The sequence below is a fragment of the Ahaetulla prasina genome, chromosome 2 (genome assembly GCF_028640845.1).
Source record: "Ahaetulla prasina isolate Xishuangbanna chromosome 2, ASM2864084v1, whole genome shotgun sequence".
In the NCBI taxonomy this organism is placed as follows: domain Eukaryota; kingdom Metazoa; phylum Chordata; class Lepidosauria; order Squamata; family Colubridae; genus Ahaetulla; species Ahaetulla prasina.
Window position 1 is genome coordinate 174644440 of NC_080540.1, and position 23615 is coordinate 174668054.

The 23615-nt window shown below is 41.6% G+C and overlaps 1 protein-coding gene across 2 annotated transcripts; it reads left to right on the forward strand.

The window, feature by feature from the left end:
* The first annotated feature begins 1291 nt into the window (after positions 1 to 1291).
* On the forward strand, positions 1292 to 22261 carry LOC131191566 (myoD family inhibitor domain-containing protein-like). Of its 2 annotated transcripts, XM_058169830.1 has the most exons (5): positions 1292 to 1431; positions 3654 to 3753; positions 11343 to 11582; positions 21069 to 21215; positions 21897 to 22261. In XM_058169830.1, the coding sequence occupies exons 2-5, from the start codon at positions 3654 to 3656 to the stop codon at positions 21923 to 21925; spliced, it is 516 nt and encodes a 171-aa protein (XP_058025813.1). In that variant the 5' UTR covers positions 1292 to 1431; the 3' UTR covers positions 21926 to 22261. The 2 variants fall into 2 exon arrangements, with proteins under 2 accessions (XP_058025813.1, XP_058025812.1); XM_058169829.1 differs by having other exon boundaries at positions 21069 to 22261.
* Positions 22262 to 23615: the final 1354 nt, after the last annotated feature.

A 23615-nucleotide genomic window follows, 5' to 3' on the forward strand; every position in this document is an offset into this window, starting at 1 on the left:
TGGAAAAAATAATGAAATTCCTACAGTGGAAGAATAAATTGTGAAAATATCAGAATGTGGGAAATGGCAAAATTCACCAATTTGGTCAGAGAACAACCACAAAATCTGGTTTTGAAAGGCTGGAAACTTTATCTGGATTTTTTATTGAGAGAAGGAAAATATGATTTAATGGTTTATGGATTTGAAGATTAAGACAGATGAGGGGACAGACAATATAACTATTGAAAAGAAGGAAGTTTATATATTTATTAACTTTGTTTTTTCTTTTCTAAATTTTGTTTTTCTTCTTTTTTTAAAATTTTCTTTTGATTTGTGATTAACTGAACAGAATAACAGAGTTTGGAGGGGGACCTTGGAGGTCTTCTAGTCCAACCATATGCTCAAGCGGGAGACCATATACCATTTCAGGCAAATGGCTATCTAGTCTCTTTTTAAAAGCCTCCACTCTTAAAGCACCCACAACTTCTGGAGGCAAGTTGTTCCACTGGTTTATTGTTCTCACTGTCAGGAAATTTCTCCAACCTAGAACTAAGGATTTATTATATCAAAGTTCTTAGTAAACTTTGAATAATAAACAAGAAATAATATTTATAATGTATCTATTGTACTTTAAATGACAACAGTTATGAGTTACCTTATTGCATTTCCTTCTAAGTTGGCCTTCAACTCTGTAAGTCTGTGAGGAAAGATTTGGTAACAAAAGATCCATCCCTTTTTGAAGATCAGGTTTCAAGTATAACCAATTGCTATAACTTCCAGCAATGAAAAACTCTGAGAGTTTTACACTAGAAGGTGCAGCCATATCCTTATTTACCTTTTTACAAGCAAAGTCAACGGGGAAGCCAGATTCACTGAATAACTCATTTTACTCATTTAACAATTGCAGGGATTCCCTTAACAACTGGGGCAAGAAAGGTCGTAAAATGGGGCAAAAAGTCACTTAAGTTTCTCACTAAGCAACGCAACTTTTGGGCTCAGTTGTGATCATAAGTTGAGGACTGCCTGTAGAACGTTCATTTTGGAACAAGATGCAACTATCTATAACATGAAGACATATGCATCTTGGTGAGGAGGGGGAACAATTTCCAGCCTGGTGGAATTTTGCAGAGATAAAAAGGTTTTGCATGAACTGAACCTTCCCTGCCCATTCCTTGGACCTCTGCCCAGCCCAATAGTAAGGCAGGGGGATGGGAGTGGCTACTTTTTATGACCTGATATTTGTTTTTCCTCCCCAACCACCATGCTGAGCTACAATTAGGATGTGATGACGACAAAGAAGTTGGAGCATGAGCCAGACTCTAATGGACAAAGCAGATTGAGCAGAGTCTATCCCAAACAACAAGTGTGCACAGCTTGTAAACCAGGGAGCCCGGTCAAAGCATCCTGGAATTCTGAAGAGAACCCGCAGCTGTGAATTGCTTGCCTTAACAGGTACATCGGGATCTCAATTGGACAGAGACTTGTGGGAGGTGGGAGTGTATGTGTGTATGCGTATATACATACCCATATGCAATGCCTGAGGGCATGCCCATTTTTGAAAATAACTGCATCCTGCCCTTCATATGTAACGTTCATCCAGCAGCTATTTAAAAAAAAGAAATGCTCTGGCTTTTTTACATTTTTATATACGTTGGAAAGTTTGCGTGTTGTAGTGGCACACAATTATGCATTTCTGTTTCACATTTGCTGAGAAGTGGATCCTAATATATGATTTCCTCTTTAAAAGATTCCTAGTGCAACAAGAAAAAATATATACAGGACGTGTGGTATGCAGCTCTAGACTAGAAGAAAAGCTGAAACTTTAGACTCAGTCTTTGATAAATGAGGAGCACACCTGTGGGGGGGGGTTGGTTTTTTTGCTCATTTTGTTTTTATTTTTGCATTTATCTTCCAAAATTTAGAGATTTACTTTGTGTTTTAGTCTAAATGGCTCCAAGACTATCTAAATATAATCAGTGAAAATCCACAAAGTTGCAGATTTAGAGGGCATTGACTAATTGGTAAATGTTATCCCAACCTTCACCAACTTGGTAGATCTACCTCTCCTAATTCCATGGTGACTAGTGTAATAAACTTGGGTCATAGCGAACTAAAACTGAGTAATATGAATAAGCCAGACTAAAAACAAAAGAGGACTATACATTTCTTTTCATTATATGAGTTAGAATATAATGATTAGAATTAATGATTATATTACTTAGAATTACACTGATGTTGAATTTCTGAGATGCCTTAGACAGTTTAACAACTTTTATTCTTGTCATAATTAACTGTTTTACATCATTATAATTTACAGACTGCATTTTATCTAGCTTAGTAATGCTGCAATAATTTTACTTATAAATGAAGAGCTGCAATGTTTTAATCATTATGTTTGTAATATTATGTTTCATTTACACTTGAAACATCTGTAATCCTTGTATCAACAGGATTATGTCACTGTATACTAGTCTTTGATTGAAACAGTAATTCTTTCTTTCCTATAATACAAAATATGTCCAGGTATTTGTCAATATGTCAAGACATTAAATGGCTAATTGGGACACAAACATTCAGCAAACAACACTTGTTTTACATCTAATTTAGTTGCCTCTTAGTACAATTCAGAAAGTGAGTGGCTCTTTCACTAACTGAAGACAAGCTATTTTATAGTTGGTCTTGAAAAAGCAATGCTTTTTAAGATAACAATGGAAATATTAATTAGGCATCATCTGGAAATATGAGGCCTAAACAATAACAAATAAACCCTTTTAAGGAACAAGAGTTTGGGGGAGAACTAAGCATGATGGGCTTATCTAGATAATAAACTTAACTTTATTCTGCCTGCTTCCCTCTAAATTCACTGGATTTTAAAATGAAAACAGTAAGCACAGATGCTTTTCCTATCCCATAACGTTGTAGAAAATGCTGGCACTGAATTTCCGTCAGATATCTATTTTTAAGACCCAGACCTGCTACTTGAGAAAGAAAAAGTGATAGCAGTACAAATGGCCTGGTTCTTACTACCATCCTCTGCTCCAGCCTGCTAAAACTAGGTGGTTCTCTCTGCCCCAAGCCCAGGGGTCCAGCCCTCTCGATGCTTTTGTTCCTGCTGTTTTGCCTCCTCCTGTTATTTTAGCCCCAGTAGGGTGGGAGGTTAATGGCCCTGTTGTTTCCTGTTTCCCCCTCCCGCCAAGGGCTTTGAACTGACAGGGCTGGTTAGGAGTATGATGAAAACTCAGGAAACAGCAGCAACTCAGCAGGAGCTTCACGTTGGGGACCCTTGATCCTTTAATTTGCACCAGGTCCAGTTGCACACAACTGTCAAATGTTATAGTCCATTTTGATGGCGAAGTAGGTCATGCATTTGAATCCAGCAGAGAGCTCCTTTGTAGGTTGCAGTCTAAATGACAACTCAACGGTTGTATAAATACACCATCTTCTTTTCTGATCTCAGGTCAGATTTGACATTCTGGCCAGAAAAAAAGACCATCTTTCGTTTCCTCTGCCTCCTGCTTCTTTCAGGAACAACTGATATTCCCCTGGCAGACAAGCAGATTCGTTTTGCAAAAAGAAAAATTTTACTTTGTGATCCATTCCCATTCCCAGGATGGTTCAAACTTAAATGTAATCCAACACGTTCTTCTCTTCCGCTCCACATATTTATTTCCCAGATGTCAGCCATGAACTCCCTTGCATTGAACAGGATTGATGGAACCAATATGGAACCCATAAAAGACACAGTGGATGCCATTCAAGTCACTCCTGATTCAGGTGAGTGATCTGGCAACGCCAAGCAATAGCAGCCTTCTGGATTGCACAAAAATTGACTGGATTGCCCAAGTACTATATTTCTCTTTCTTGTCATCTTCTCCACAGGCAAATGTTTAATACTCCCTCATAGAAAAATGTTATTGCTAAAATGTTGGAGCCAGGTTGGTGGAGTGAGTTAAGGCATCAGGGTACAAAAAGGAAGAGTGTGTAGTCCCACTTTTCTTAGGCACAAAACCAGCTGGATGACCTTGGGCCAGACACTCTCTCTCAGCCCTGGGAAGCAGGCAATGGCAAGTGACTTCTAAAATCTCGACAAGTAAAATGCAGGGACTTGTTGTACAGGCAGTTGCCAGGAGTCAAGATTGACTTGAAGGCACCAAAAAAAAGGGGGGAAGGGAGTCACTGTAGATGGAGCTTTTTAGTTGGCACAGCTGGGCAGATAGATTTGTGATACTCTGGATGGCGGGGGTATCACACAAAGCACCCTTCCCAAAAAGGCTTGCCTGGCATCACAGCCGTTTTGACAACCAAGTAAAGACCTGTATTTCTCTGGACATTTTTTATTTTTATTTTACATTTATATCCCGCCCTTCTCCGAAGACTCAGGGCGGCTTACAGTGTATAAGGCAATAGTCTCATTCTATTTGTATATTTACAAAGTCAACTTATTGCCCCCCCCAACAATCTGGGTCCTCATTTTACCTACCTTATAAAGGATGGAAGGCTGAGTCAACCTTGGGCCGGGCTTGATTTTGGCAATCATGCTGGTGTTTTTTAAAACAGGGGTCTCCAAAAGGGGTGAAATCCAATTTTTTTCCCTACCAGTTCTGTGGGCATGGCAGGGGAAGAATATTGCAAAATCTCCATTCCCACCCCACTCCAGGGGAAGGATACTGCAAAATCTCCATTCCCACCACACTCGGGCCAGTCAGAGGTGGTATTTGCCGGTTCTCCTAACTACTCAAAATTTCCGCTACCGGTTCTCCAGAACCTGTCAGAACCTGCTGGATTTCACCTCTGGTCTCCAACCTTGGTCCCTTTAAGACTTGTGGATTTCAACTCCCATAGTTCCTCAGCCAGCTTTTTTAAAACATGGTTTTACTTGCTTCTTCTGTTACTGGGACTTTTATGTCAGATGTATTGCCTTTATAAATAATACCCCAGAATCAGTGGTGAAATCCATTTTTTTTACTACCGGTTCTGTGGGCGTGGCTTGGTGGGTGTGGCAGGGGAAGGATACTGCAAAATCTCCATTCCCTCCCCACTCCTGGGGGAAGGATATTGCAAAATCTCCATTCCCACCCCACTCTGGGGCCAGCCAGAGGTAGCATTTGCCGATTCTCCGAACTGCTCAAAATTTCCGCTACTGGTTCTCCAAAACCTGTCAGAACCTGCTGGATTTCACCCCTGCCCAGAGTTCTACCTTACATGTTACTGTCTCAGTTGTTTTTCATATTGTTAAAATATACATTCCTATAAAAAAATAAAAATTCTCTTCAGTTGAATTCATAATATGGAAATGGTTGGCCACTCCCTCTTCCAGGCTGGGTTTTTTTTCAACTTAACTAACAATTCCAGGATTGGTGTCCCATTCAAATAGTAACCAGATCTGACTCTGCTTAGTTTTATTTGACATTGACTAAGGTTGGATAGGTGCTGCTATCTAGTACCTGTGTGCTTTAACTGATCTTCGTAGGACATACAGAGAACTATGTTATCAAAAGATCACAGTAGATCAAGTTGGCAGATATTGAGAGATATTCACACGGATTAAAGGTAACAGTTTTATTGCTGTACAGAAGACAAGTTGGAATCAGACTGACATTTACATTGGTCCACTGAGACTATTTATTTATTATTTATTTATAAAATATATTGGCTGCCCATCATATCTCAGGGTAACTCTGGGCAGTTTACAATCATAAAAAATAAAAACTACAAAGAAAAACATAAATAAAATACTACACACAGCCAATTAAAAGATGGGGAGGTCAGAAGCACAATTAGAGGGAGATGAGATCTGTTGTTAATTTGCTGTGAATATTGTGTCTATATTACACAGCCATTTTTTAACCATACATTTCTTAGAGATTACAGAATCCATTGAACCTAATTTATGATAAGTGATTTGGAGGTTTAAAGTAATTGTTTGTCACTTGATGAGATTTTTACTAGGACATTATTCTTTATAAAGAACCCTGCAGTCTTAATTAAGATGAATTAAAATGTTTGCTAAATGTCCCTTAAATGACTTTTAATTTTTAATTTATTATGTTTGTTAATGCAGCTTTTATTATGACATGTATGCGCTGATTTACATTATTCTTCACAAATGATAATTTCGGTGTTTAGGCAATGCTTTCGATAGGCCAGGTTTTCCTAAATAAATAGTATATGCCAGAAAAATATTCCCAAGGATAGTTGCTAGCTAGAGAGTACAAATAAAGGATCTTCCACATGAACATACTTTATACTTCCCTGTTTCACAAAAGAACAAGGAGCTAAAATCACTGGTCTATAGGAGCTAAAAGAGGACAGAACACAGAATAGAATATTGTCAATTTCACATCTGCTCGCTTATCCAGGGCTACTGAGGAGATGCAATGCTGTTGAGCCAGGATTCTCCTTTGAGGCCCAGGTAGCGCAGTTGAAGTATAGGAATTAGGAGGAGGAGTGAGACAAGCATTCCCTCCAATACCAAAAGAGCCTCCTCCCAGCCCCCACGAGGTCCAGAAAAGCAGCTTCAGAAAGTCTTCTGCATTGTAGTTGAGAAGAACTGCCAAAGAGGGACAATGATTTGGGAATATGTGTGTGCCAATTCAGTCTAGGAGTAATTCAACCTCCTTGTATGGAAATGCTTCAGACTGAGTTGTACTTTTCAAATTAGATGGGAGGATGATTGGCTTGGCTGGGATATCAAAGCAGTGATGAACATCTGTCCCTGAAGGTGAAAATCTCATATACATTCCTCTCATTGAATATCAAAGCAAACCATCCGATTGTGCATCTTGATCTACTGTCCCCCAGAAGCCAGACTGGGCTGTCACTCACACAAAAGATTTGCACATGGCTGGCATCAGTTGGCTTTGCTTCAGACGACATGACTTCCTGGCCGGCTTCATTCCTGATCTCTCTCACTTGGAAAAGGAAGCGCTGCTGTATAAAGATATGGTCTATGCTGGGCCTCAGGGCAGGGACATGTAGGACTGGACAAACAAGGACTTCCAAAGCCCATTTGCAAAATCAGAAATGGCAGGCCTGAGGGACATTGTGTCATCTTTTGGTTCTGGTTTTTTTCCATTATCACAGCCCATCTGAAGGAAATGCAAATGAAATTCCACCTAAAAAAAAAACAACCACCAGGGTGATATGAAGGAGCTGAAAACTGACAAGCAACTGTCAGTTTTTCACCCCATTATTAGAGTTTTTGGAACCTCCTGTTGTTCTCAGAATTTACCAGTCTTTTCCCACAAGCTGCTGTTCTTGGAGACATCTAGCACATCTCTGCTAAAATGGAAGAAATACAGGTTGCGGGGTGGGGTGGGGGGGGAGAAAGATGGCTGAGCAATTCTGGAAGTTGAAGTCCACACACGTTAAAGTCTCCATGGTTAAGAAACACTAACTTAATGGGGGGGTCCTTGATGCTCTCTGAGTTTGGGTATTTTCTTGCAAATTACTTCGTCAACTTCCTGACCTTCAGACCTTCCGCCGCGAGCTTAAGACTCATCTATTTATCTGCGCAGGACTGGACTAGATTTTTAAATTTTTAAATGTCTAAATTTTAGATTTGGTTTTAAATTGGGTTTTATTATTTATATGTCTATTTTAAATATTTGGCCTATATAATAAGTTCTTTAGATGAATGTTTTACTTTGTATATTTATGTGGTTTTTATATGGCTGTACACCGCCCTGAGTCCCTAGGGAGATAGGGCGGTATAAAAGTACGAATAAATAAATAAATAAATAAATAAATATTACCCAAATTAAGTGACATCGTCAGTGCTAGTAAGGAATGTTTGCTCTCAGGGAATAAACCCCATTCCTTACTAACACTGATGATGGTGCCCAGTTTGGATAATGAGACGTCTGCAAGAAAACAACCAAGCTCAGAGAACACCAAGGACCCCTCATTTCAACCCTGAGCTCCAAATGTTCTCCTGTATTAGTACACTGGCTTAAATATTTGTCCTGTCACAGGGCCATTCCAGTGGTCATTCCTCTCATTTCTTCTTATCCTTCAAACATATTATTAATTGCATGACTAAGCATCAGTGTTGCTTTGCCCTGGCTTAGCTGCAATTAACAGAACTCATTCCCTCCATCATTTTTTAAAATTTATTTCAGAGTCCCTCGGTTTCTGTAGAAAAGAAGACCAAGGGGCTTGCATTCTCTGGCTAAGCTGTGCTAGAAGAATGTATTAGTCCTACTAAGGGTTAGCAACAGCTTGAGATCTATCTCAGCCTTTTTGTGCATGAGGTAGCAGAGGTTGAGTCAGTCCCTTGAGATATACCAGGCCAGGAAAAATACTTCATAAGGACTAGTAATGTTGTCCGCCAAGCAATGTCGGTTGGCGGCCCCCAGGGGAAGGGCCTTCTCTGTTGGAGCTCCTACGCTTTGGAATGAACTTCCCCCCCGGTTTACGTCAAGTACCTGATCTTCGGACTTTTCGCCGTGAGCTGAAAACGCACCTATTCATTCAAGCGGGACTGGATTAAATTTTTTATTGGGGTTATTTATATTTTAAGATTTTAAACTGTTTTAAATTTTCGGCCACAATATAATATGTTTTCTTTTAATTTCTTTTAATCTGTATATACTGTATTTTTACTTGGCTGTACACCGCCCTGAGTCCTTCGGGAGAAGGGCGGTATAAAAATCGAAATAAGTAAATAAATAAATAAATAGTAGAACTCTACCTTGTTGTTGCAAAGACAGCCTGACAGAGCTTCTGTCTTTCTCTTGTTATACAAAGAGAATCAAGGCAGGGCACTTTTGGATTTCTGACTCACTCCTTCTTTTCCAGAGCTGAGCTAAAATTTATGTAGCCACCCTTGCATTCCTTCTTCAAGGTTATATCCAAATGCTTCTATAGGTTGTGTGAGGCATAACCCCTTGTGATATTGCTTTGGAGAAAATGCATATGCTTTCTCCTGAGAGCTTGTGCCCTGTCCTCCCTTGCACCTTAGCAAAGCTCAGGCATGACGCAGCAAGTTATCTGCCTCAATCTCTGCCTTATTTTCATCACATTCCCTTCACTTCCATTCCCAGCCCATACGTGAGACTGGCTTCAGACATTTAGCATTTTCTGCCTTAAGTTGATGCTATCTTACCACATTGTCAAGGTGCATAAAATCCATAATGCTTCACCATAATGCTTCACCATTGCCTTGACTATGAATTCAGGTGGACAATAGTGGTGTGTTCAGAGGAACCTTGTGCATATCAATTCCCTTCTGGGAATTACCTAACCACTACCCAGTGGTGGGATTCAAAATTTTTTACTACCGGTTCTGTGGGTGTGGCTTGGGTGAGCGTGGCAGGGGAAGGATACTGTAAAATCTCAATTCCCTCCCCACTCCAGGGGAAGGTTACTGCAAAATCCCCATTTCTTCCCGATCAGTTGGGACTCAGGGGGCAGAGAATAGATGCGGGGGGGCAGTGAACTGGTATTTACTGGTTCTCCGAACTACTCAAAATTTTTGGTTCTCCAGAACTGGTCAGAACCTGCTGAATACCACCTCTGCCTCTACCTCAAACATTTCTCTCTCATTCTTTAGCCTGGCCATTTGTATTTCATTTCCTGCATTGGTATCATGACTGTCATCTCTCCCTTTCTCTGTTTTTAATACCACTCTGTTTCCATCAACGGAGAAAGGACAGCTGAACTCCATCTTTTCATTTGGAGAAGATGAGTGAATTTGTGTTTATTGCTAGCTTCCTTGTATTGGTCAGTTTCAGTCATTGAGTGGTGACCCAGAGGCTAGTCAATTTCAGCTGCTCTGCAGGTCCTTTTCATGGCAGGTCCTCTGCCAGGGTTGCCTTGGTATCTTTCCATATGTTTCTTTACTTCATATAATTTTTAATTGAAAAGTGCCCAAATAAGCAGTAAGAGGAGACAAATCAACTGTCCAGAGTTCCTTCCCTTTCCTTCCCTTCCCCTGTAAATTTCAAAGTTGTGTCTCTAATGTAAATTACCAAACTGCAGTGTAATTCTAGAGTACTTTTTATTATTGCTTGTGGTATATTACAATAAAAAGCACCTAAATACATTTGAGATCAAATTACATGATCTAACATACACAGTAAATGTTTCCTTTCCCACAGACCTAAATAGTCCTTCCTCTCCTAAATTATGTATCTTCCAGAACTTTGAAACAAGGTGTAGTGTACCATGTAATATAATTCTGTACATAGTCTTTTTGGAACTAGGATTCATTTAATTCAAGGGGATTTACTTCTTACTAAGTGCATATATAAGACTGCACCATAGGTATTATTGAACTCTGCCTCTCCTTTATTTGAGGAGCCACTTTCATACTTCTGTATGGAAGGAGAGATGTAGCTATTTCTGCTTTCAGTGATCAGAGCATGAAAAAGCAGTAGAGAATATATCCTTCCCTGAAAACCAGATTTATTTGTTTAAGGAGTGTAACTCCAGTGAAAATGTTGCCCTTCTTCCTTTCACAAAGCTAGTGAGAATGGTATGGACAAGAGCAAAAAAGGAATTCATCAATAATGTCAGCTAACAAGCAGAACCCAAAATATACTTCTTGGTTATATTGGGGTATTGTAATGGTCTGTAATCCACTGTGATAGTCAATTATTTATGGAGATCTATACATATTATTGATCCAAGCTTAGGTACAGAGGTTTCTAGTTTGGATCTACATCAATGCTTCTAAGTTGTCTTCTCCAGCCACTATTTATAGTGCTGTTCTACGAATGCCTGTATAAAGCGTCAATGGGCAAAGTTGTTTGAGGACAAGAGGATCCACTTGGCTGTTCTGTGATGTGCCAAGCATTGCCCTGCAAAAGTTGGTTTAATATAAATTTAAATTAAGCATAATTGAAATGACTAGTCCCTGTGTGTCTGAGGATTTCTCTCTTCTATTTTATTACCAACTTTCGAATGGACTCTAGGAGCAGTGGCTCAACTACTCATCACTGGTAAAGGAATATTGTAAGCCCCCCAGAGTTACCTGGAGGTAAGATGGGCGGCTAAAGATTTTTACAAATAAAAATAATAAAATACTTTCCCAACGAGTGATGATGTAGTTGAACCTAAACTCCCCAAAATGCTGATTTAAACTTATGGGAGCTGTAATTACTAGCAGGTGACATGAATTAATTAAAAGAATTCACTTTTGTTTAAAAACATGAATGGTCACTTTGACCAGAGTGGTTGAAGTAGAGATTGGAGCCAGGGCTTGGAAGGAAGTATATAATTTTCCCCCCACCTCTCAAGAGAGTTATTCTTAATCATAGAAAGGAAATTGCTGGTTGAGGTGCTATTCTGCCTTGAGCTAAGTAACAAGTTGCTCAGATGCCAGCCCTGCATCCCTACCCCTCTTTTCAATTTTGTTGCAGAGCTTCCTTCTTCAATTGCCACCAGCATGGCCTGCTTGTCTTCCCAACAGGGGAAGGTTCCTCTCCGCTTTGCCTCCTGCAGCAATAGCTGTGGGGTTCCCCCTCAGGCTTCTGTGAAGCAGCAGCAGCCCCAGGCCTCAAAGAAGCAGCGCATCAGCTCCACTTCCTCCGTCTGCACCACCAGCAGTAAGAAGAGCTGCAAATCAACAGCTTCTCAGATTCAAGAGGTGGCCGGGGATGGTGAGTTCATGGAGGGAGGGGGTGGTAGGGTGGCTGCTGAAGAATGACCACTGACAGGTAACGAAGAAGAAACAGCCTCCAAGGAGTAAAATCTGGGTTCTGGGTCAAGGCTTAGAAACAAAAATGGGAAGTCTATCCCAGAGGAAAGTAATGAGAGAACAGGACAAAACCATTGGTGGATGTCAGGAGTTTCCCATTTGGCCCCTGATAACTTTTCCAAGGGCAAGCGGATACTCCAGCAGAGGACTGAGAGTGGCAAAATGGGAATTAACTGAAGTTCCACCCTTTTTAATGTCTGTCTTATACATCCCATTCATGTAAAACAGGGCAAAGTATCAATTGCCCAGACACACAGACTCCATCCAAAAAGAATATTTAAACTTGTCTTATTCCGTACAGATAGGTGTGGATGGCTTTATAAAGAACTCTCCTAATTAGGAAGGACCATTTCTCACCTAAAATATATCACAGAGGACAGCCCTACTGTTAAGCCGACTGAGTTAAGCTGACTTAAGCACCTGCCTAGAAGGCAAAGAACAGGTAGTCCAAAATGGGCTTCCTGAACTAACTTTGTACTCTCTGAAAGCTCAAGTGCAGAAGGCATTAAGCCCCAGTGAGATCTTTAAATCAGATTCAACAGCAGCTTGAACTCTCCATGGCAGCTAGTCATGGGGGCTACAAATGTTATTTCCAGTAACAACATGGAAGGCTTTTCAGGGCCAAGTCTTGGAAAATAGCCGGAAGATAGGGAGAAAGATGATTCCCTTCTAAGCTGCCTAAGGGATTCACGGATGCTTTTGGTAAGCCATTGTGACAGTGGTGGGATTCAAATAATTTAACAACTGGTTCTCTGCCCTAATGATTACTTCCAACAACCAGTTCATCAAACTACTCAGAAAGTTAACAACCGGTTCTCCCAAAGTGGTGTGAACTGGCTGAATCCCACCACTGCATTGTGAAAAAAGAAGGCTGGCTGAAGAAGACAATTGGTTTGAGCTTGCAGGCCTCATCCTGCTGTACTTCTGCCTGGCAATTAGCCATGAAGGAGTGGTGTGGGAGGCTCCATCTTGTCTTGGCGTGTGGTGGGAAACATTTTGGAGCAGCCTTGCTGTATCCGCGTTCTCCATTGGTGGCAGTGGTGGGTTGCCCCTGGTTCGGACCAGTTCGCAAGAACCGGTAGTAAAACCTGCGGGAGGCTCCGCCCACTGACCCAGGCCATCATCAGGAAGCTTCTGCGCATGCCTGCGCGGCCCCATTGCGAACCAGTAGTAAAGGTAAGTAGAACCCAATCCTGACTGGTGGATACACTGTTTAAAATCTGAAATGTGCATTTTATAATTGTTGGGAAAAGTCCTAAGGCCAGGATCAGGAATGACTAATAGGGGTAGAAGACAGAAAAAGGAAAGCTTAACAAGGAAGTTTGGTTCCATTCTGCCCACAGTTTTATTTGCAGTGAAAGATAGGGTTCTTTGCATCTCTTTTCTTTGTTTTCTGTGATTGTGGTATTTTTGCAGTTTAGATCTCCGGAATGATTAGCAAAGCTGACTTTTTTTTTTTATTGTGGCTAGAGAAAAAGCTCTTAAATCATTACTCAGCTGACAATGAGAAGGCTGAAGAATACTGTGTACCATCAGCCCAGGGAGCATTTAAGGGTGCAGTTGTTCCACTTGTAGACTTCTTAAATGATACCTTTCCAACTGGGTTGTGCCACGTGACAGCCCTGATAATGTAGAGTGGCTCTTACCTATCTTCCCCTTTATGCTTAATGAATTTAAGTGCCAAAGACCAGACAATCCTAATGGCTTTTGGCCGGAGAGGCAAAAATAGAAACAGGCATAAACTAAAAAGGAGCATTCAGAACACGTCCCTTAGCTGTAATGTGGGGTAGCTTTCTCATAGGGGCTCATTAAAAAGATGAAATTTGCAGACTGGCAAATCAGAACCTTCATTTCGTCCTCCTCTTGTATGTTTAAAATGGGCCTCCTTTTTTTTCATTCATTTTTATTACATACACACGCGCACGCACACACAGAGAAAACTATCAAATCTGTGCTGCACAAGTTTAGGGAGAGACACTGAATATGCTAATCCTTTGGTCCAGTATCATGATTGTCTGGATTTTTATAGCCTAGCATTGCTAGTCCTAACAAAACAGGCCCAGGAATGGAGTTTAAGTTTCACACAGGGGTGAAATCTACTTGCCTTCCTTACTGGTTCTGAAGTGCGCACTTGCATGTGTCAGACCTGTGCATGTGCAAAACCTTCTGCGCATGCGCAGAAGGTAAAAAACACATTACTTCCTGGTTAAAACCAGGAAGTAATGACACCCAGGCAGGTGGGCGGAGATTTGCTCTGCCATCGCTACCAGATCACCAAACCACCGGTCCGAACTGGGAGCATTTCACCCCTGGTTTCACAATATCCAAGGTACCAGCCAGTTCAATCACTGCTAGCTTCAATTTGGCATGCAAGGCAAGTATCTTCAGATGTTGATTTTTGCCAAGAAAGCTACACTTGAACTGATTTATAAGGTATAAGGATATTGCCAAATTCACCCTACTACTGGGCAAATGTGACCTCTTGTCTTCTCCTCTGTCGTATTTCTTTCTACAGAGGTCTGTGCTGCCATTCTCTTAGCCTCTTTTGCTATTTTTCTGACATCCTGCCTCTTCTTTTTGGGCCCTACTCTTTCTGCTCTGCCTGCCTGCCTGCCTGTCACTCAAGGCTCCTGGGGCTCTATTTTGACCCTTTCAGCTGTTGTTGCTGCTGCAAGCTTGAAGGATCAGCCCTGGAGTTCTGCTACCAGAGTGGTAGCAGAACTTGCATGAGAAGTGTCTGAATTGTGCTATCATTGATTAACCCGGCTACCATGGAAGCTTCCTACTAATTGCCTTTCTTCAGGGATCATTATGGCAGGTGAGCAGAGTCTGACATTATTTTAAGAGTTCTATGTATCCTTGTTCCCAATATTCTCAGAATATTGTCATATCTTGAAATAGTGTAGAAGGAAATAATACTATGCATGGTAACCAGATTGATACTAATTCTGTTATACTTCTTGAGCAAGGATGTATAGCCGAGGCCCAATTCTGAAACATTTTTAAGATGGGACTTAAAAACTCTGGTGTGAGCCCTAATATAGGCATATCACAGTTTACAAATGCAGGCAACCCATAAAACTCAGCATAAAGGCAGAACCGATTTTGCTCATCTGGTAAGAACATCTCAGGAAGACCTATTAGGAATCCCCCTTCTCTCTGAAGTGAGGGGACATAGACAAGATGATATGCTTCCCTAGTGGAGCTCATCCTTTGGAATGCCTTGTGTTTAAAACCTTCTTCCCCCCCCCCCACAGTTTTTAATAAACAGTTTTATTTCACTGGATTTTCAACCAGGCTAACTTTTATTAGCTTCCAACTTGGGAGAGGTTTGACCTATTATTATTGGCTTATCCTTATTGTGCTCTTTACAGTTTTGATTTATTTTGCACGTTCAGTTTTAACATGTCCAAAGTTGTATGAACAGATCGATCGATAGATATCGTAGATACCGTAGATAACTGTAGGTAGGTAGATAGTAGAGGTGGTATTCAGCAGGTTCTGACCAGTTCTGGAGAACTGGTAGCGGAAATTTTGAGTAGTTCGGAGAACCGGTAAATACCACCTCTGGCTGGCCCCGCCCCCATCTATTCTCTGCCTCCCGAGTCCCAGCTGATCAGGAGGAAATGGGGATTTTGCAGTAACCTTCCCCTGGAGTGGGGTGGGAATGGAGATTTTACAGTATCCTTCCCCCACATGCCCACCAAGCCACGCCCACCAAGCCATGCCCACAGAGCCTGTAGTAAAAAAATTTGAATCTCATCACTGGTAGATAGATAGATAGATAGATAGATAGATAGATAGATAGATAGATAGATAGATAGATAGATAGATAGATAGATAGATAGATAGATAGAATCCTAACCTTACATTTTGCAGCTTTTAGTTAAGGCCTCCAGGTAATGAAAAGTAGTTTGTCCTTATTTACAGACCCCCTCACAACCTGGACATAAACTGTATCAACTTCTACCTTCAAAATGACACTATAGAGCACTGCACACCAGAACAACTAGACACAAGAACAGTTTTTCCCTGAATGCCATCACTCTGTTAAACAAATAATTCCCTCAACACTGTCAAACTATTTACTAAACCTGCACTACTATTAATCTTCTCATTGTTCCCATCACCCATCTCCTTCCACTTATGACTGTATGACTGTAACTTGTTGCTTGTATCCTTACTATTTATATTTATATTGATTGTTTCCTGATTGCTTATTTGTAGCCTATGACTATCATTAAGTGTTGTATCATTAAGTGTTAAATTTGTACCCTATGACTATCATTAAGTGTTGTAAGTGTTGTACCTTGATGAAGGTATCTTTCCTTTTATGTACACTGAGAGAGCATATACACCAAGACAAATTTCTTGTGTGTCCAATCACACTTGGCCAATAATTGCAGTGACTCAGGTGAGGCGTCCGAGGGTGGTCTTGGTGACATTGTCTGGGATGAGTTTGACCCTGTGGCTCCCGAGGACATGGACAGGTTGTTGAGTAGACTGAATGCCACCACGTGTTTACTGGACCCGTGCCCCTCCTGGCTGGTGCTGGCCACTCAGGAGGTGACACGAGGCTGGCTCCAGGTGATTACGATCGCTTCTTTGGTGGAGGGTGTCTTTCCGGCCGCCTTGAAAGAGGCGGTGGTGAGACCCCTCCTTAAGAAGCCTTCCCTGGACCCGGCTGTTTTAGGTAATTATCGTCCAGTCTCCAACCTTCGCTTCCCGGCGAAGGTTGTAGAGAGTATGGTGGCATATCAGTTTCCCCTGCACCTGGATGAAACCGTCTATCTAGACCCGTTCCAGTCCGGTTTCCGGCCCGGTTACAGCACAGAGACGGCTTTGGTCGCGTTGGTGGATGATCTCTGGAGGGCCAGGGATAGGGGTTGTTCCTCTGCCCTGGTCCTATTAGACCTCTCAGCGGCTTTCGATACCATCGACCATGGTATCCTGCTGCGCCGGCTGGAGGGATTGGGAGTGGGAGGCACCGTTTATCGGTGGTTCTCCTCCTATCTCTCCGACCGGTCGCAGTCGGTGTTGACAGGGGGGCAGAGGTCGGCCAGGCGCCTCACTTGTGGGGCGCCGCAGGGTTCGCTCCTCTCGCCCCTTCTGTTTAACATCTACATGAAGCCGCTGGGTGAGATCATCAGTGGTTTCGGCGTGAGGTATCAGCTGTATGCGGATGACACCCAGCTGTACCTTTCACGCGGACCACCCCAACGGTTATCAAGTGCTGTCCCGGTGTCTGGAGGCTGTACGGGTCTGGATGGGGAGAAACAGGCTCAAGCTCAATCCTCCAAGACAGAGTGGCTGTGGATGCGGCATCCCGGTACAGTCAGCTAAATCCGCGGCTGACCATCGGTGGCGAGTCATTGGCCCCGATGGAGGGTGCGCAACTTAGGCGCCCTGCTGGATGAGCGCCTGTCTTTGGAAGATCATTTGACGGCCGTCTCCAGGAGAGCGTTTTACCAGGTTCGCCTGGTGCGCCAGTTGCGCCCCTTTCTGGACCGGGATGCCCTGTGCACAGTCACCCACGCACTCGTGACGTCTCGCCTGGATTACTGCAATGCTCTCTACATGGGGCTCCCCTTGGAGGGCATCCGGAGGCTGCAGTTAGTCAGAATGCGGCTGCGCGGGTGATAGAGGGAGCCCCTCGTGGCTCCCGTATAACACCTATCCTGCGCAGACTGCACTGGCTGCCTGTGGCCTTCCGGGTGCGCTTCAAGGTTTTGGTGACCACCTTTAAAGCGCTCCATGGCATAGGGCCGGGTTAACTGGGACCGCCTGCTGCTACCGAATACCTCTCACCGACCCGTGCGCTCTCACAGAGGGACTCCTCAGGGTGCCGTCAGCGAGGCAATGTCGTCTGGCGGCGCCCAGGAAGGGCCTTCTCTGTGGGGCTCCCACCTCTGGAATGAACTGCCCCAGGACTTCGTCAGCTTCCGGACCTTGGACCTTCCGCGAGCTTAAAACATATCTATTTAATTGCGCAGGACTGAGTTAGATTTTAGTTTATGGGTTTTATCTTGGGTTTTAATTTTTATATTTTTAATTAAGGCTTTTGAATAAGTTTTTTAATTGTTTTTAGAATTGTATTTATTGTATTTCTTGCTTTTAAATGCCTGTAAACCGCCCTGAGTCCTTTGGGAGATAGGGCGGTATATAAATATAAACAATAAATAAATAAAATAAATAAATAAAAAATTCTATTCTATTCTATTCTTGGAGCGGCCTAGAAGTGTGGATTTAAATTCCCAGAATTCCCTGGCCAACATGATTATTCTTGAGCATTTAGGGAGGTGAATTCCAGTCTGGAGAGTGCCATAATGGAGAAATCTGGCCAGGAAGGTCAGAAATATAAAATAATTCTTTGTTACAAAGTTTCAATCAAAGGCCAACTTTTTCAAAATCAGTGGAAGAGAGACAGGAATCCTCTGTTCTAAAACACCTTGCCTAGATTGCTGTTTCTGTGGGATGTTGAGAACCATGATTCAACATTTGGAGAACCCAGTTCTCTAGATCTCTTTTATGCCCACAATTTATCTTTTATAATTTATTTAAGGAAGGAAAATCCAAATGGGTTTACCTTTGGGCTCTTTTTAACCTTTCTTCTAACCAGTTTCTTTGCAGAAAATGTAATTAAGCATATTCTTCTGTCAAGTTCCATTCTGTTCTATCCTAACCTATTTTGCTAGATAGTAAGGAAATAAACATTTCCAAGAGTTCAGCAGCAAGATCATATTAATCATAGTGCAAAAATGCATCTATTTGTACATGGAGGCTCTTGAGCCCTTGTAAAATTAACCTGGACTTTATATGAAATTCATAATTATATGGACAATTAAATCAGAGGAAAAGATCTTTGTTCATTAGAAAATGAGAATGAAATTATGAGATGCATTTAGTTCTATGGTCTGTTTCAGGGGTAGTCAACCTTTTTATACCTCCCGCCCACTTTTGTATCTCTGTTAGTAGTAAAATTTTCTAACCGCCCACCGGTTCCACAGTAATGCACCTTGTATCGTCATCTGAGCATGCCTCTCGCGCATCCTGGATTGGGTTGGGGGAGGTCACCGGCTACCAGCTCTGCTTGTCTGTTACAGCTGGATGGTGTGGGGGGAGATGCGCGAGCTATTCTGGGACGAGGCTCTTTTGTTTGCGGTCGCAGTATAGCGCCATTTAGTTTCACTTACGAAACGCAAACTAAACTTATGCGCAGCGATACAAATAGTATATTTTCAGAAATTTAAATTGTCAAGGGGAATTTTATGAAAACCTAATGAAAATGTTTTTAAAATAATGCTATAGAATTTTTTTTAAAAGTCAATTAAATTAAAAAAAAAGGAAAGTGTTCAGTATCAGACAAAACCCCTACTGCCCACCATGAAAGCTGGAATGCCCACTAGTAGGCGGTAGGGACCAGGTTGACTACCACTGGTCTATTTGGATATGCAGAGAATCAGAATTTTGATCAGGAAATTAATTAGCTAATACCCCCTAGAGACGAGGTTCTTCCATCTTTAGTTCTGGATGGGTTTCACTACTCCAGACAAACCCAGTGCTCAATCTGGGGATTGACTCACAACTCCTGCTCAAAGACCAGGTAGCAGCTGTGGTTAAGAGAGCCTTTGCACACATTCAGGAAGTGCACTAGTTGCACCCATTCTTGGACCAGGAGGCTCTGCTCACAGAAACTCATGCTCTTGTAAACTCTCATTTAGACCATTGCAACATGCTCTACATGGAGCTGCCCCTGGAGAGCATTCAGAAACTTCAACTGGTACAGCATGCAGCTGCACTGATAGTAAATCATGCCAGATATATGGTATATGTAACACCACTCCTGTGTGAGCTGCATTGGTTACTGATATGTTTCTGGATCCAATTTAAGATGCTGGCTGTCACTTTTAAAGTCCTACCTGGTTTGATGCTGGGTTACCTTTCCAAGAGTCTCTACCTGTCCAGCTCGATCTAGCAGATTGGACATGCTGCAGACCTTGTCAGTCAAAGAGTGTTGGCTGCCAGGGTCTAGAACATGGTTGTCAAACTTGATTTCATCGAGGGCCAGATCACTATTGTGATTGTCCTCCGAGAGCCAGAGGGAAAGGAGGGGTATGGCTGAGGTCATCGCAGCTGACTGGGCATGGCCTAGGGTGTAGCCAGCTTGATGTCACTCATATGGTCTCCCTGTGTCCCCCTGATCCACAAGGAGGAGGAGGAGGTGGCAGCGCTGGCGCCTAAGGGGTGAGCGATGTATGAGGCAACATTGGCCTGCCTCCTCCTGTGCGCATATACATCTGCCCGGATGGCATGGGCCGGGCCGAAGTAATGCAGGCTGGCCCCTTACAATTTCTAGGACGGCAGCACGGGCCAGATTCGACCATGTTGTGGGCCGGATATGGCCTATGGGGCTTGAGTTTGACACCCCTGGTCTAGAAGATAGTTGCTGAAATATCTGTGAAATATCCTCCCCTTGGAGATTAGAATGGCCCCAATCCTCTGGGGCTTTTGTAAAGCTCTAAAAACCTGGCTATGTTTCATACCTGGGATGCTGAATGTGCTAAGGGCCCCATTTCCTAGATTTATTGTTATCTGTCCAAATATCTTGGCTGCTGTGCATATTTACTTTGGATAAGTATTTTTATTTACTTGTTTATTTGCTTTTATTGTGTTTTAAAATGTTTTTATTGTTATATTTTTTAAATTGTAAGCCACCCATTGATTGAGATGGGTGGCTATAGAAATTGAATATATTGATAAATTTATACAGCAGTCAAGATAATTAACAAGTTAACAATAAAGCCAAGGAACAGGGTCATTAGCACATTCAGAGCCTCAGGCTTGAGCGCACAGCCAAGTTTTTTAAAGCCTTACCAAGTATTCGTGATGTAATTCACAGGCATTTTAGAATTTGATAGGGAAGACAAGGGAACAATGATTTTATTTTAATATGCTGTATTTCTTTCTTACAGTTCAGACTATTTACAATAAAGGACAAGATAAAAATTAATCACTTGTTCTGAACATTGTTCCGAATAAAGTTATCTGACACATAAATGGCCAACTGAATCTAGATACATATACCATGGTATCGTCATCCTACAAGAGGATAAAGGAGAACCATATTTTCCGACGTGCAAACATACAGATTTTCATTTGCACTAATTTACGTAATGTACCCTGCTTTGAAGTGGTCCAGCAGAACAGTTTGTGTGTATCATATGCTGATGGACTAGAAAAGATTTCTGACTTTTGGGGGGGGGGTTGTTAGCAGGAACAACAGAAGGAAGAGCTAATAGCAACGTTGAAATCTGTGCGTAATTGAGCAGTAATCTTAGAGTTCCCTTGTATTCCTAATCTTTTTTTTCCCCCTCTCCTTTTCCTCCAGATTCTTGTACTCTCTGTGCCCTGGCCTGCCTCTTTTGTGAGTTCATGACCGTCTGCTCTCTCTTCCTGGAATGTGGGGCCTGTAGGGGCTGCCTAGAGGCTTGCTGCAGTGGGGAAGGAGGAGAACCACTATCTGAAGGCTGCTGTGGTGAGGCAGGTGGTGGAAATTGCCCCTGTGGTTTGGGCTGCGGGATGCTGCAAGATTGCTGTGGTTCCTCAGACTGTCTTGAGATCTGCCTGGAATGCTGTTCCATTTGTTTCCCAGCCTAGTTGCCACATGCTCATCCAATGTATGCAGTGGCAGGCCAGAAAGGTGCCCATCTGCCGCTCTAAGATTTCCTTCCCTTGCTTCAGAGTGAAAAAAGGTGGATGCTCTGAATTTCTTTTGCTATGGCCTCATATATTGTGATGCCAATGAAAACATCATGTTACAATTGGGCATCCACTAGGTGGCAGCAAAGAGATAAAAATACCTCTGACAAGTGCCATCTAGTGCCATCTAGTGGTTGTCTGCATCTTTGTAAAGCAAAAATAAAATACCTCCAATTGCCTCCGCACATAAATGGATGGATGTTATTGTCCAGACAAATGAAGCACATTTAAAACAGTTTCATTCCATTATATTCGAGTCATCATCAAAAGTATACATTTATGCTGCGGACATGTTAAAATTCTTCTTGAATCCTGAAGTATTATCAAATCTAGTTTCTCTTCTTTTGGTAGTTGTGGATAGAGCTATTGGTGATGTCTTTTCCATGATGGTTGCAGGGATGTCCCAATAAGATGAAGCAACCAATAGGATTTGTCCCTGCTCTTCTCCCTCTTTTAGGAAATGTGATTAAAGATCAGCTCCATTGAGTTTGCAATATTTGTATTGGATGAACTGAAATAGGAAGATTCTGCTGCTATTAAGTCCTGCAGAGGTCTCAGAGTCAGACCCAAGGCAATTCCTCTAATGTGACGGGATGGTGTGTGCCTTCGTTTCAAACATGTATTCTGCAACTCACTGCCTCCTGATGTGTTGAACTGCAGTTTCTCGGACCAGCAAGAGAACCTGACATTTGGGAAGGCTGAGTTTGACACACTCCAGTTGCCAGAGCTCCACTCGTGTGTGTTTTTTTATGTGCCAGATAATATATTACTATTTTAAACACAATGACTGTAAAATAAATTAAATTAAAGGAATAAAATGAAATGAGAGAATCCAACTTTTGCTTTTCAGATTTTGCTTTTCTTTTTCTCTCACGTTCCATGGTAAACCTCTGGCTTGCTGTTAATTTCCTGAGCTACCATCATACCTGTGGAGATTTCTTAATATATGCTCATCTTTATGCAAATAGATTGGTTTTATAATTAGATAGCTTCAGGATAAAAAGCTACTTCCCTTAGGCAACTGATTTGGAGGCTGATGGAACACAACCAGTAGTTTTTCCGTTTTTTGTGACTGTATTTTCCCCTTGGAATTTTCTGAATCAAATGCTTAATTTTGAGTAATAGATCCTGTGAAGGATGATGGTGAAATTTATTGTATTGCTGCAGGTAGAAAAATATTTTGACCTGGACAAGATCAAGTTTTTAAGAATGAATTTCTAGTTCTTTCTAGGTTGCCTGAAATGATAGGAAATATCTCCTATTTGACTTATTGCTGCTGATTAAATTCATCTGAATGCAGTCTCTATAAAAATTAAATTATTATTATTATTATTATTATTATTATTATTATTATTATTATTATTATTATTATTATTATTATTATTATTATTTCTTGGTACCAAACTATAATAACAGTTTGTTTTAGAAGCTTTGGATGATGTTTACAAATTGTTTTAGGCTTGGATCTTTTTACTTGCTTTCTAATTCTAATTAATATTCTATCTCTTTCTTATGCCTTAAATTCATCTTTCAGTCTCTGAATGAACGTCTGAATCTTTTGCCTAGCTCATGATTGTCCCATTAATGAAGGACCATATTGTCATATTATGATACCATTGTAAATATTATGGGATTTAAGAGTCACAGATGGATTCTTGCTACACTGTATTTTGGTAATTCCTGCTAAAATAGTTCTCAGGACTGTGTTTACATAATATTATGACGTGAATAGAGCCTGTTAGGTGTGGCATCAGGCTAGAAGCCAGGAGATCATGAGTTCTAGTCCCACCCTAAGCACAAAGGAAGGGTGACCTTGGCTCCCATCACTTTTTTCTCAGCCCTAGGAAGGAGGCAATGGCAAACTACTTTTGAAAAACTTTGCCAAGAAAATTGCAGGGACTTGTACAGGCAGTCTTAGCGAATTGGACATGATTGAATGAGGGAAAAAAAGACATGAAATGCAGACGTGTACCAAACAAGTCAAGAGCGACTATGTGTCTCAATATTGCCAGCCAATCATAGCATATTGGTTGGAGAAGGCTGAACTGAAATACTTAAATTATATTTATTATAAGATGCTAGGATACCTAATTGTGAACAATCTGGCAACCCACTACGGTACAAAATTTGGATGTTGTGTTAAGACATTAGCCTTAGCTTAGTTCCTTGGCTTTGT

Bases quoted from the DNA above. Each gene is read 5' to 3' on its own strand.
- LOC131191566 (XM_058169829.1), top strand. From the start codon at position 3,654: ATGTCAGCCATGAACTCCCTTGCATTGAACAGGATTGATGGAACCAAT. The intron at 3,754-11,342 runs GTGAGTGATCTG...ATTTTGTTGCAG, and splicing joins TCAAGTCACTCCTGATTCAG to AGCTTCCTTCTTCAATTGCC. The intron at 11,583-21,068 runs GTGAGTTCATGG...CTTTTCCTCCAG, and splicing joins TCAAGAGGTGGCCGGGGATG to ATTCTTGTACTCTCTGTGCC.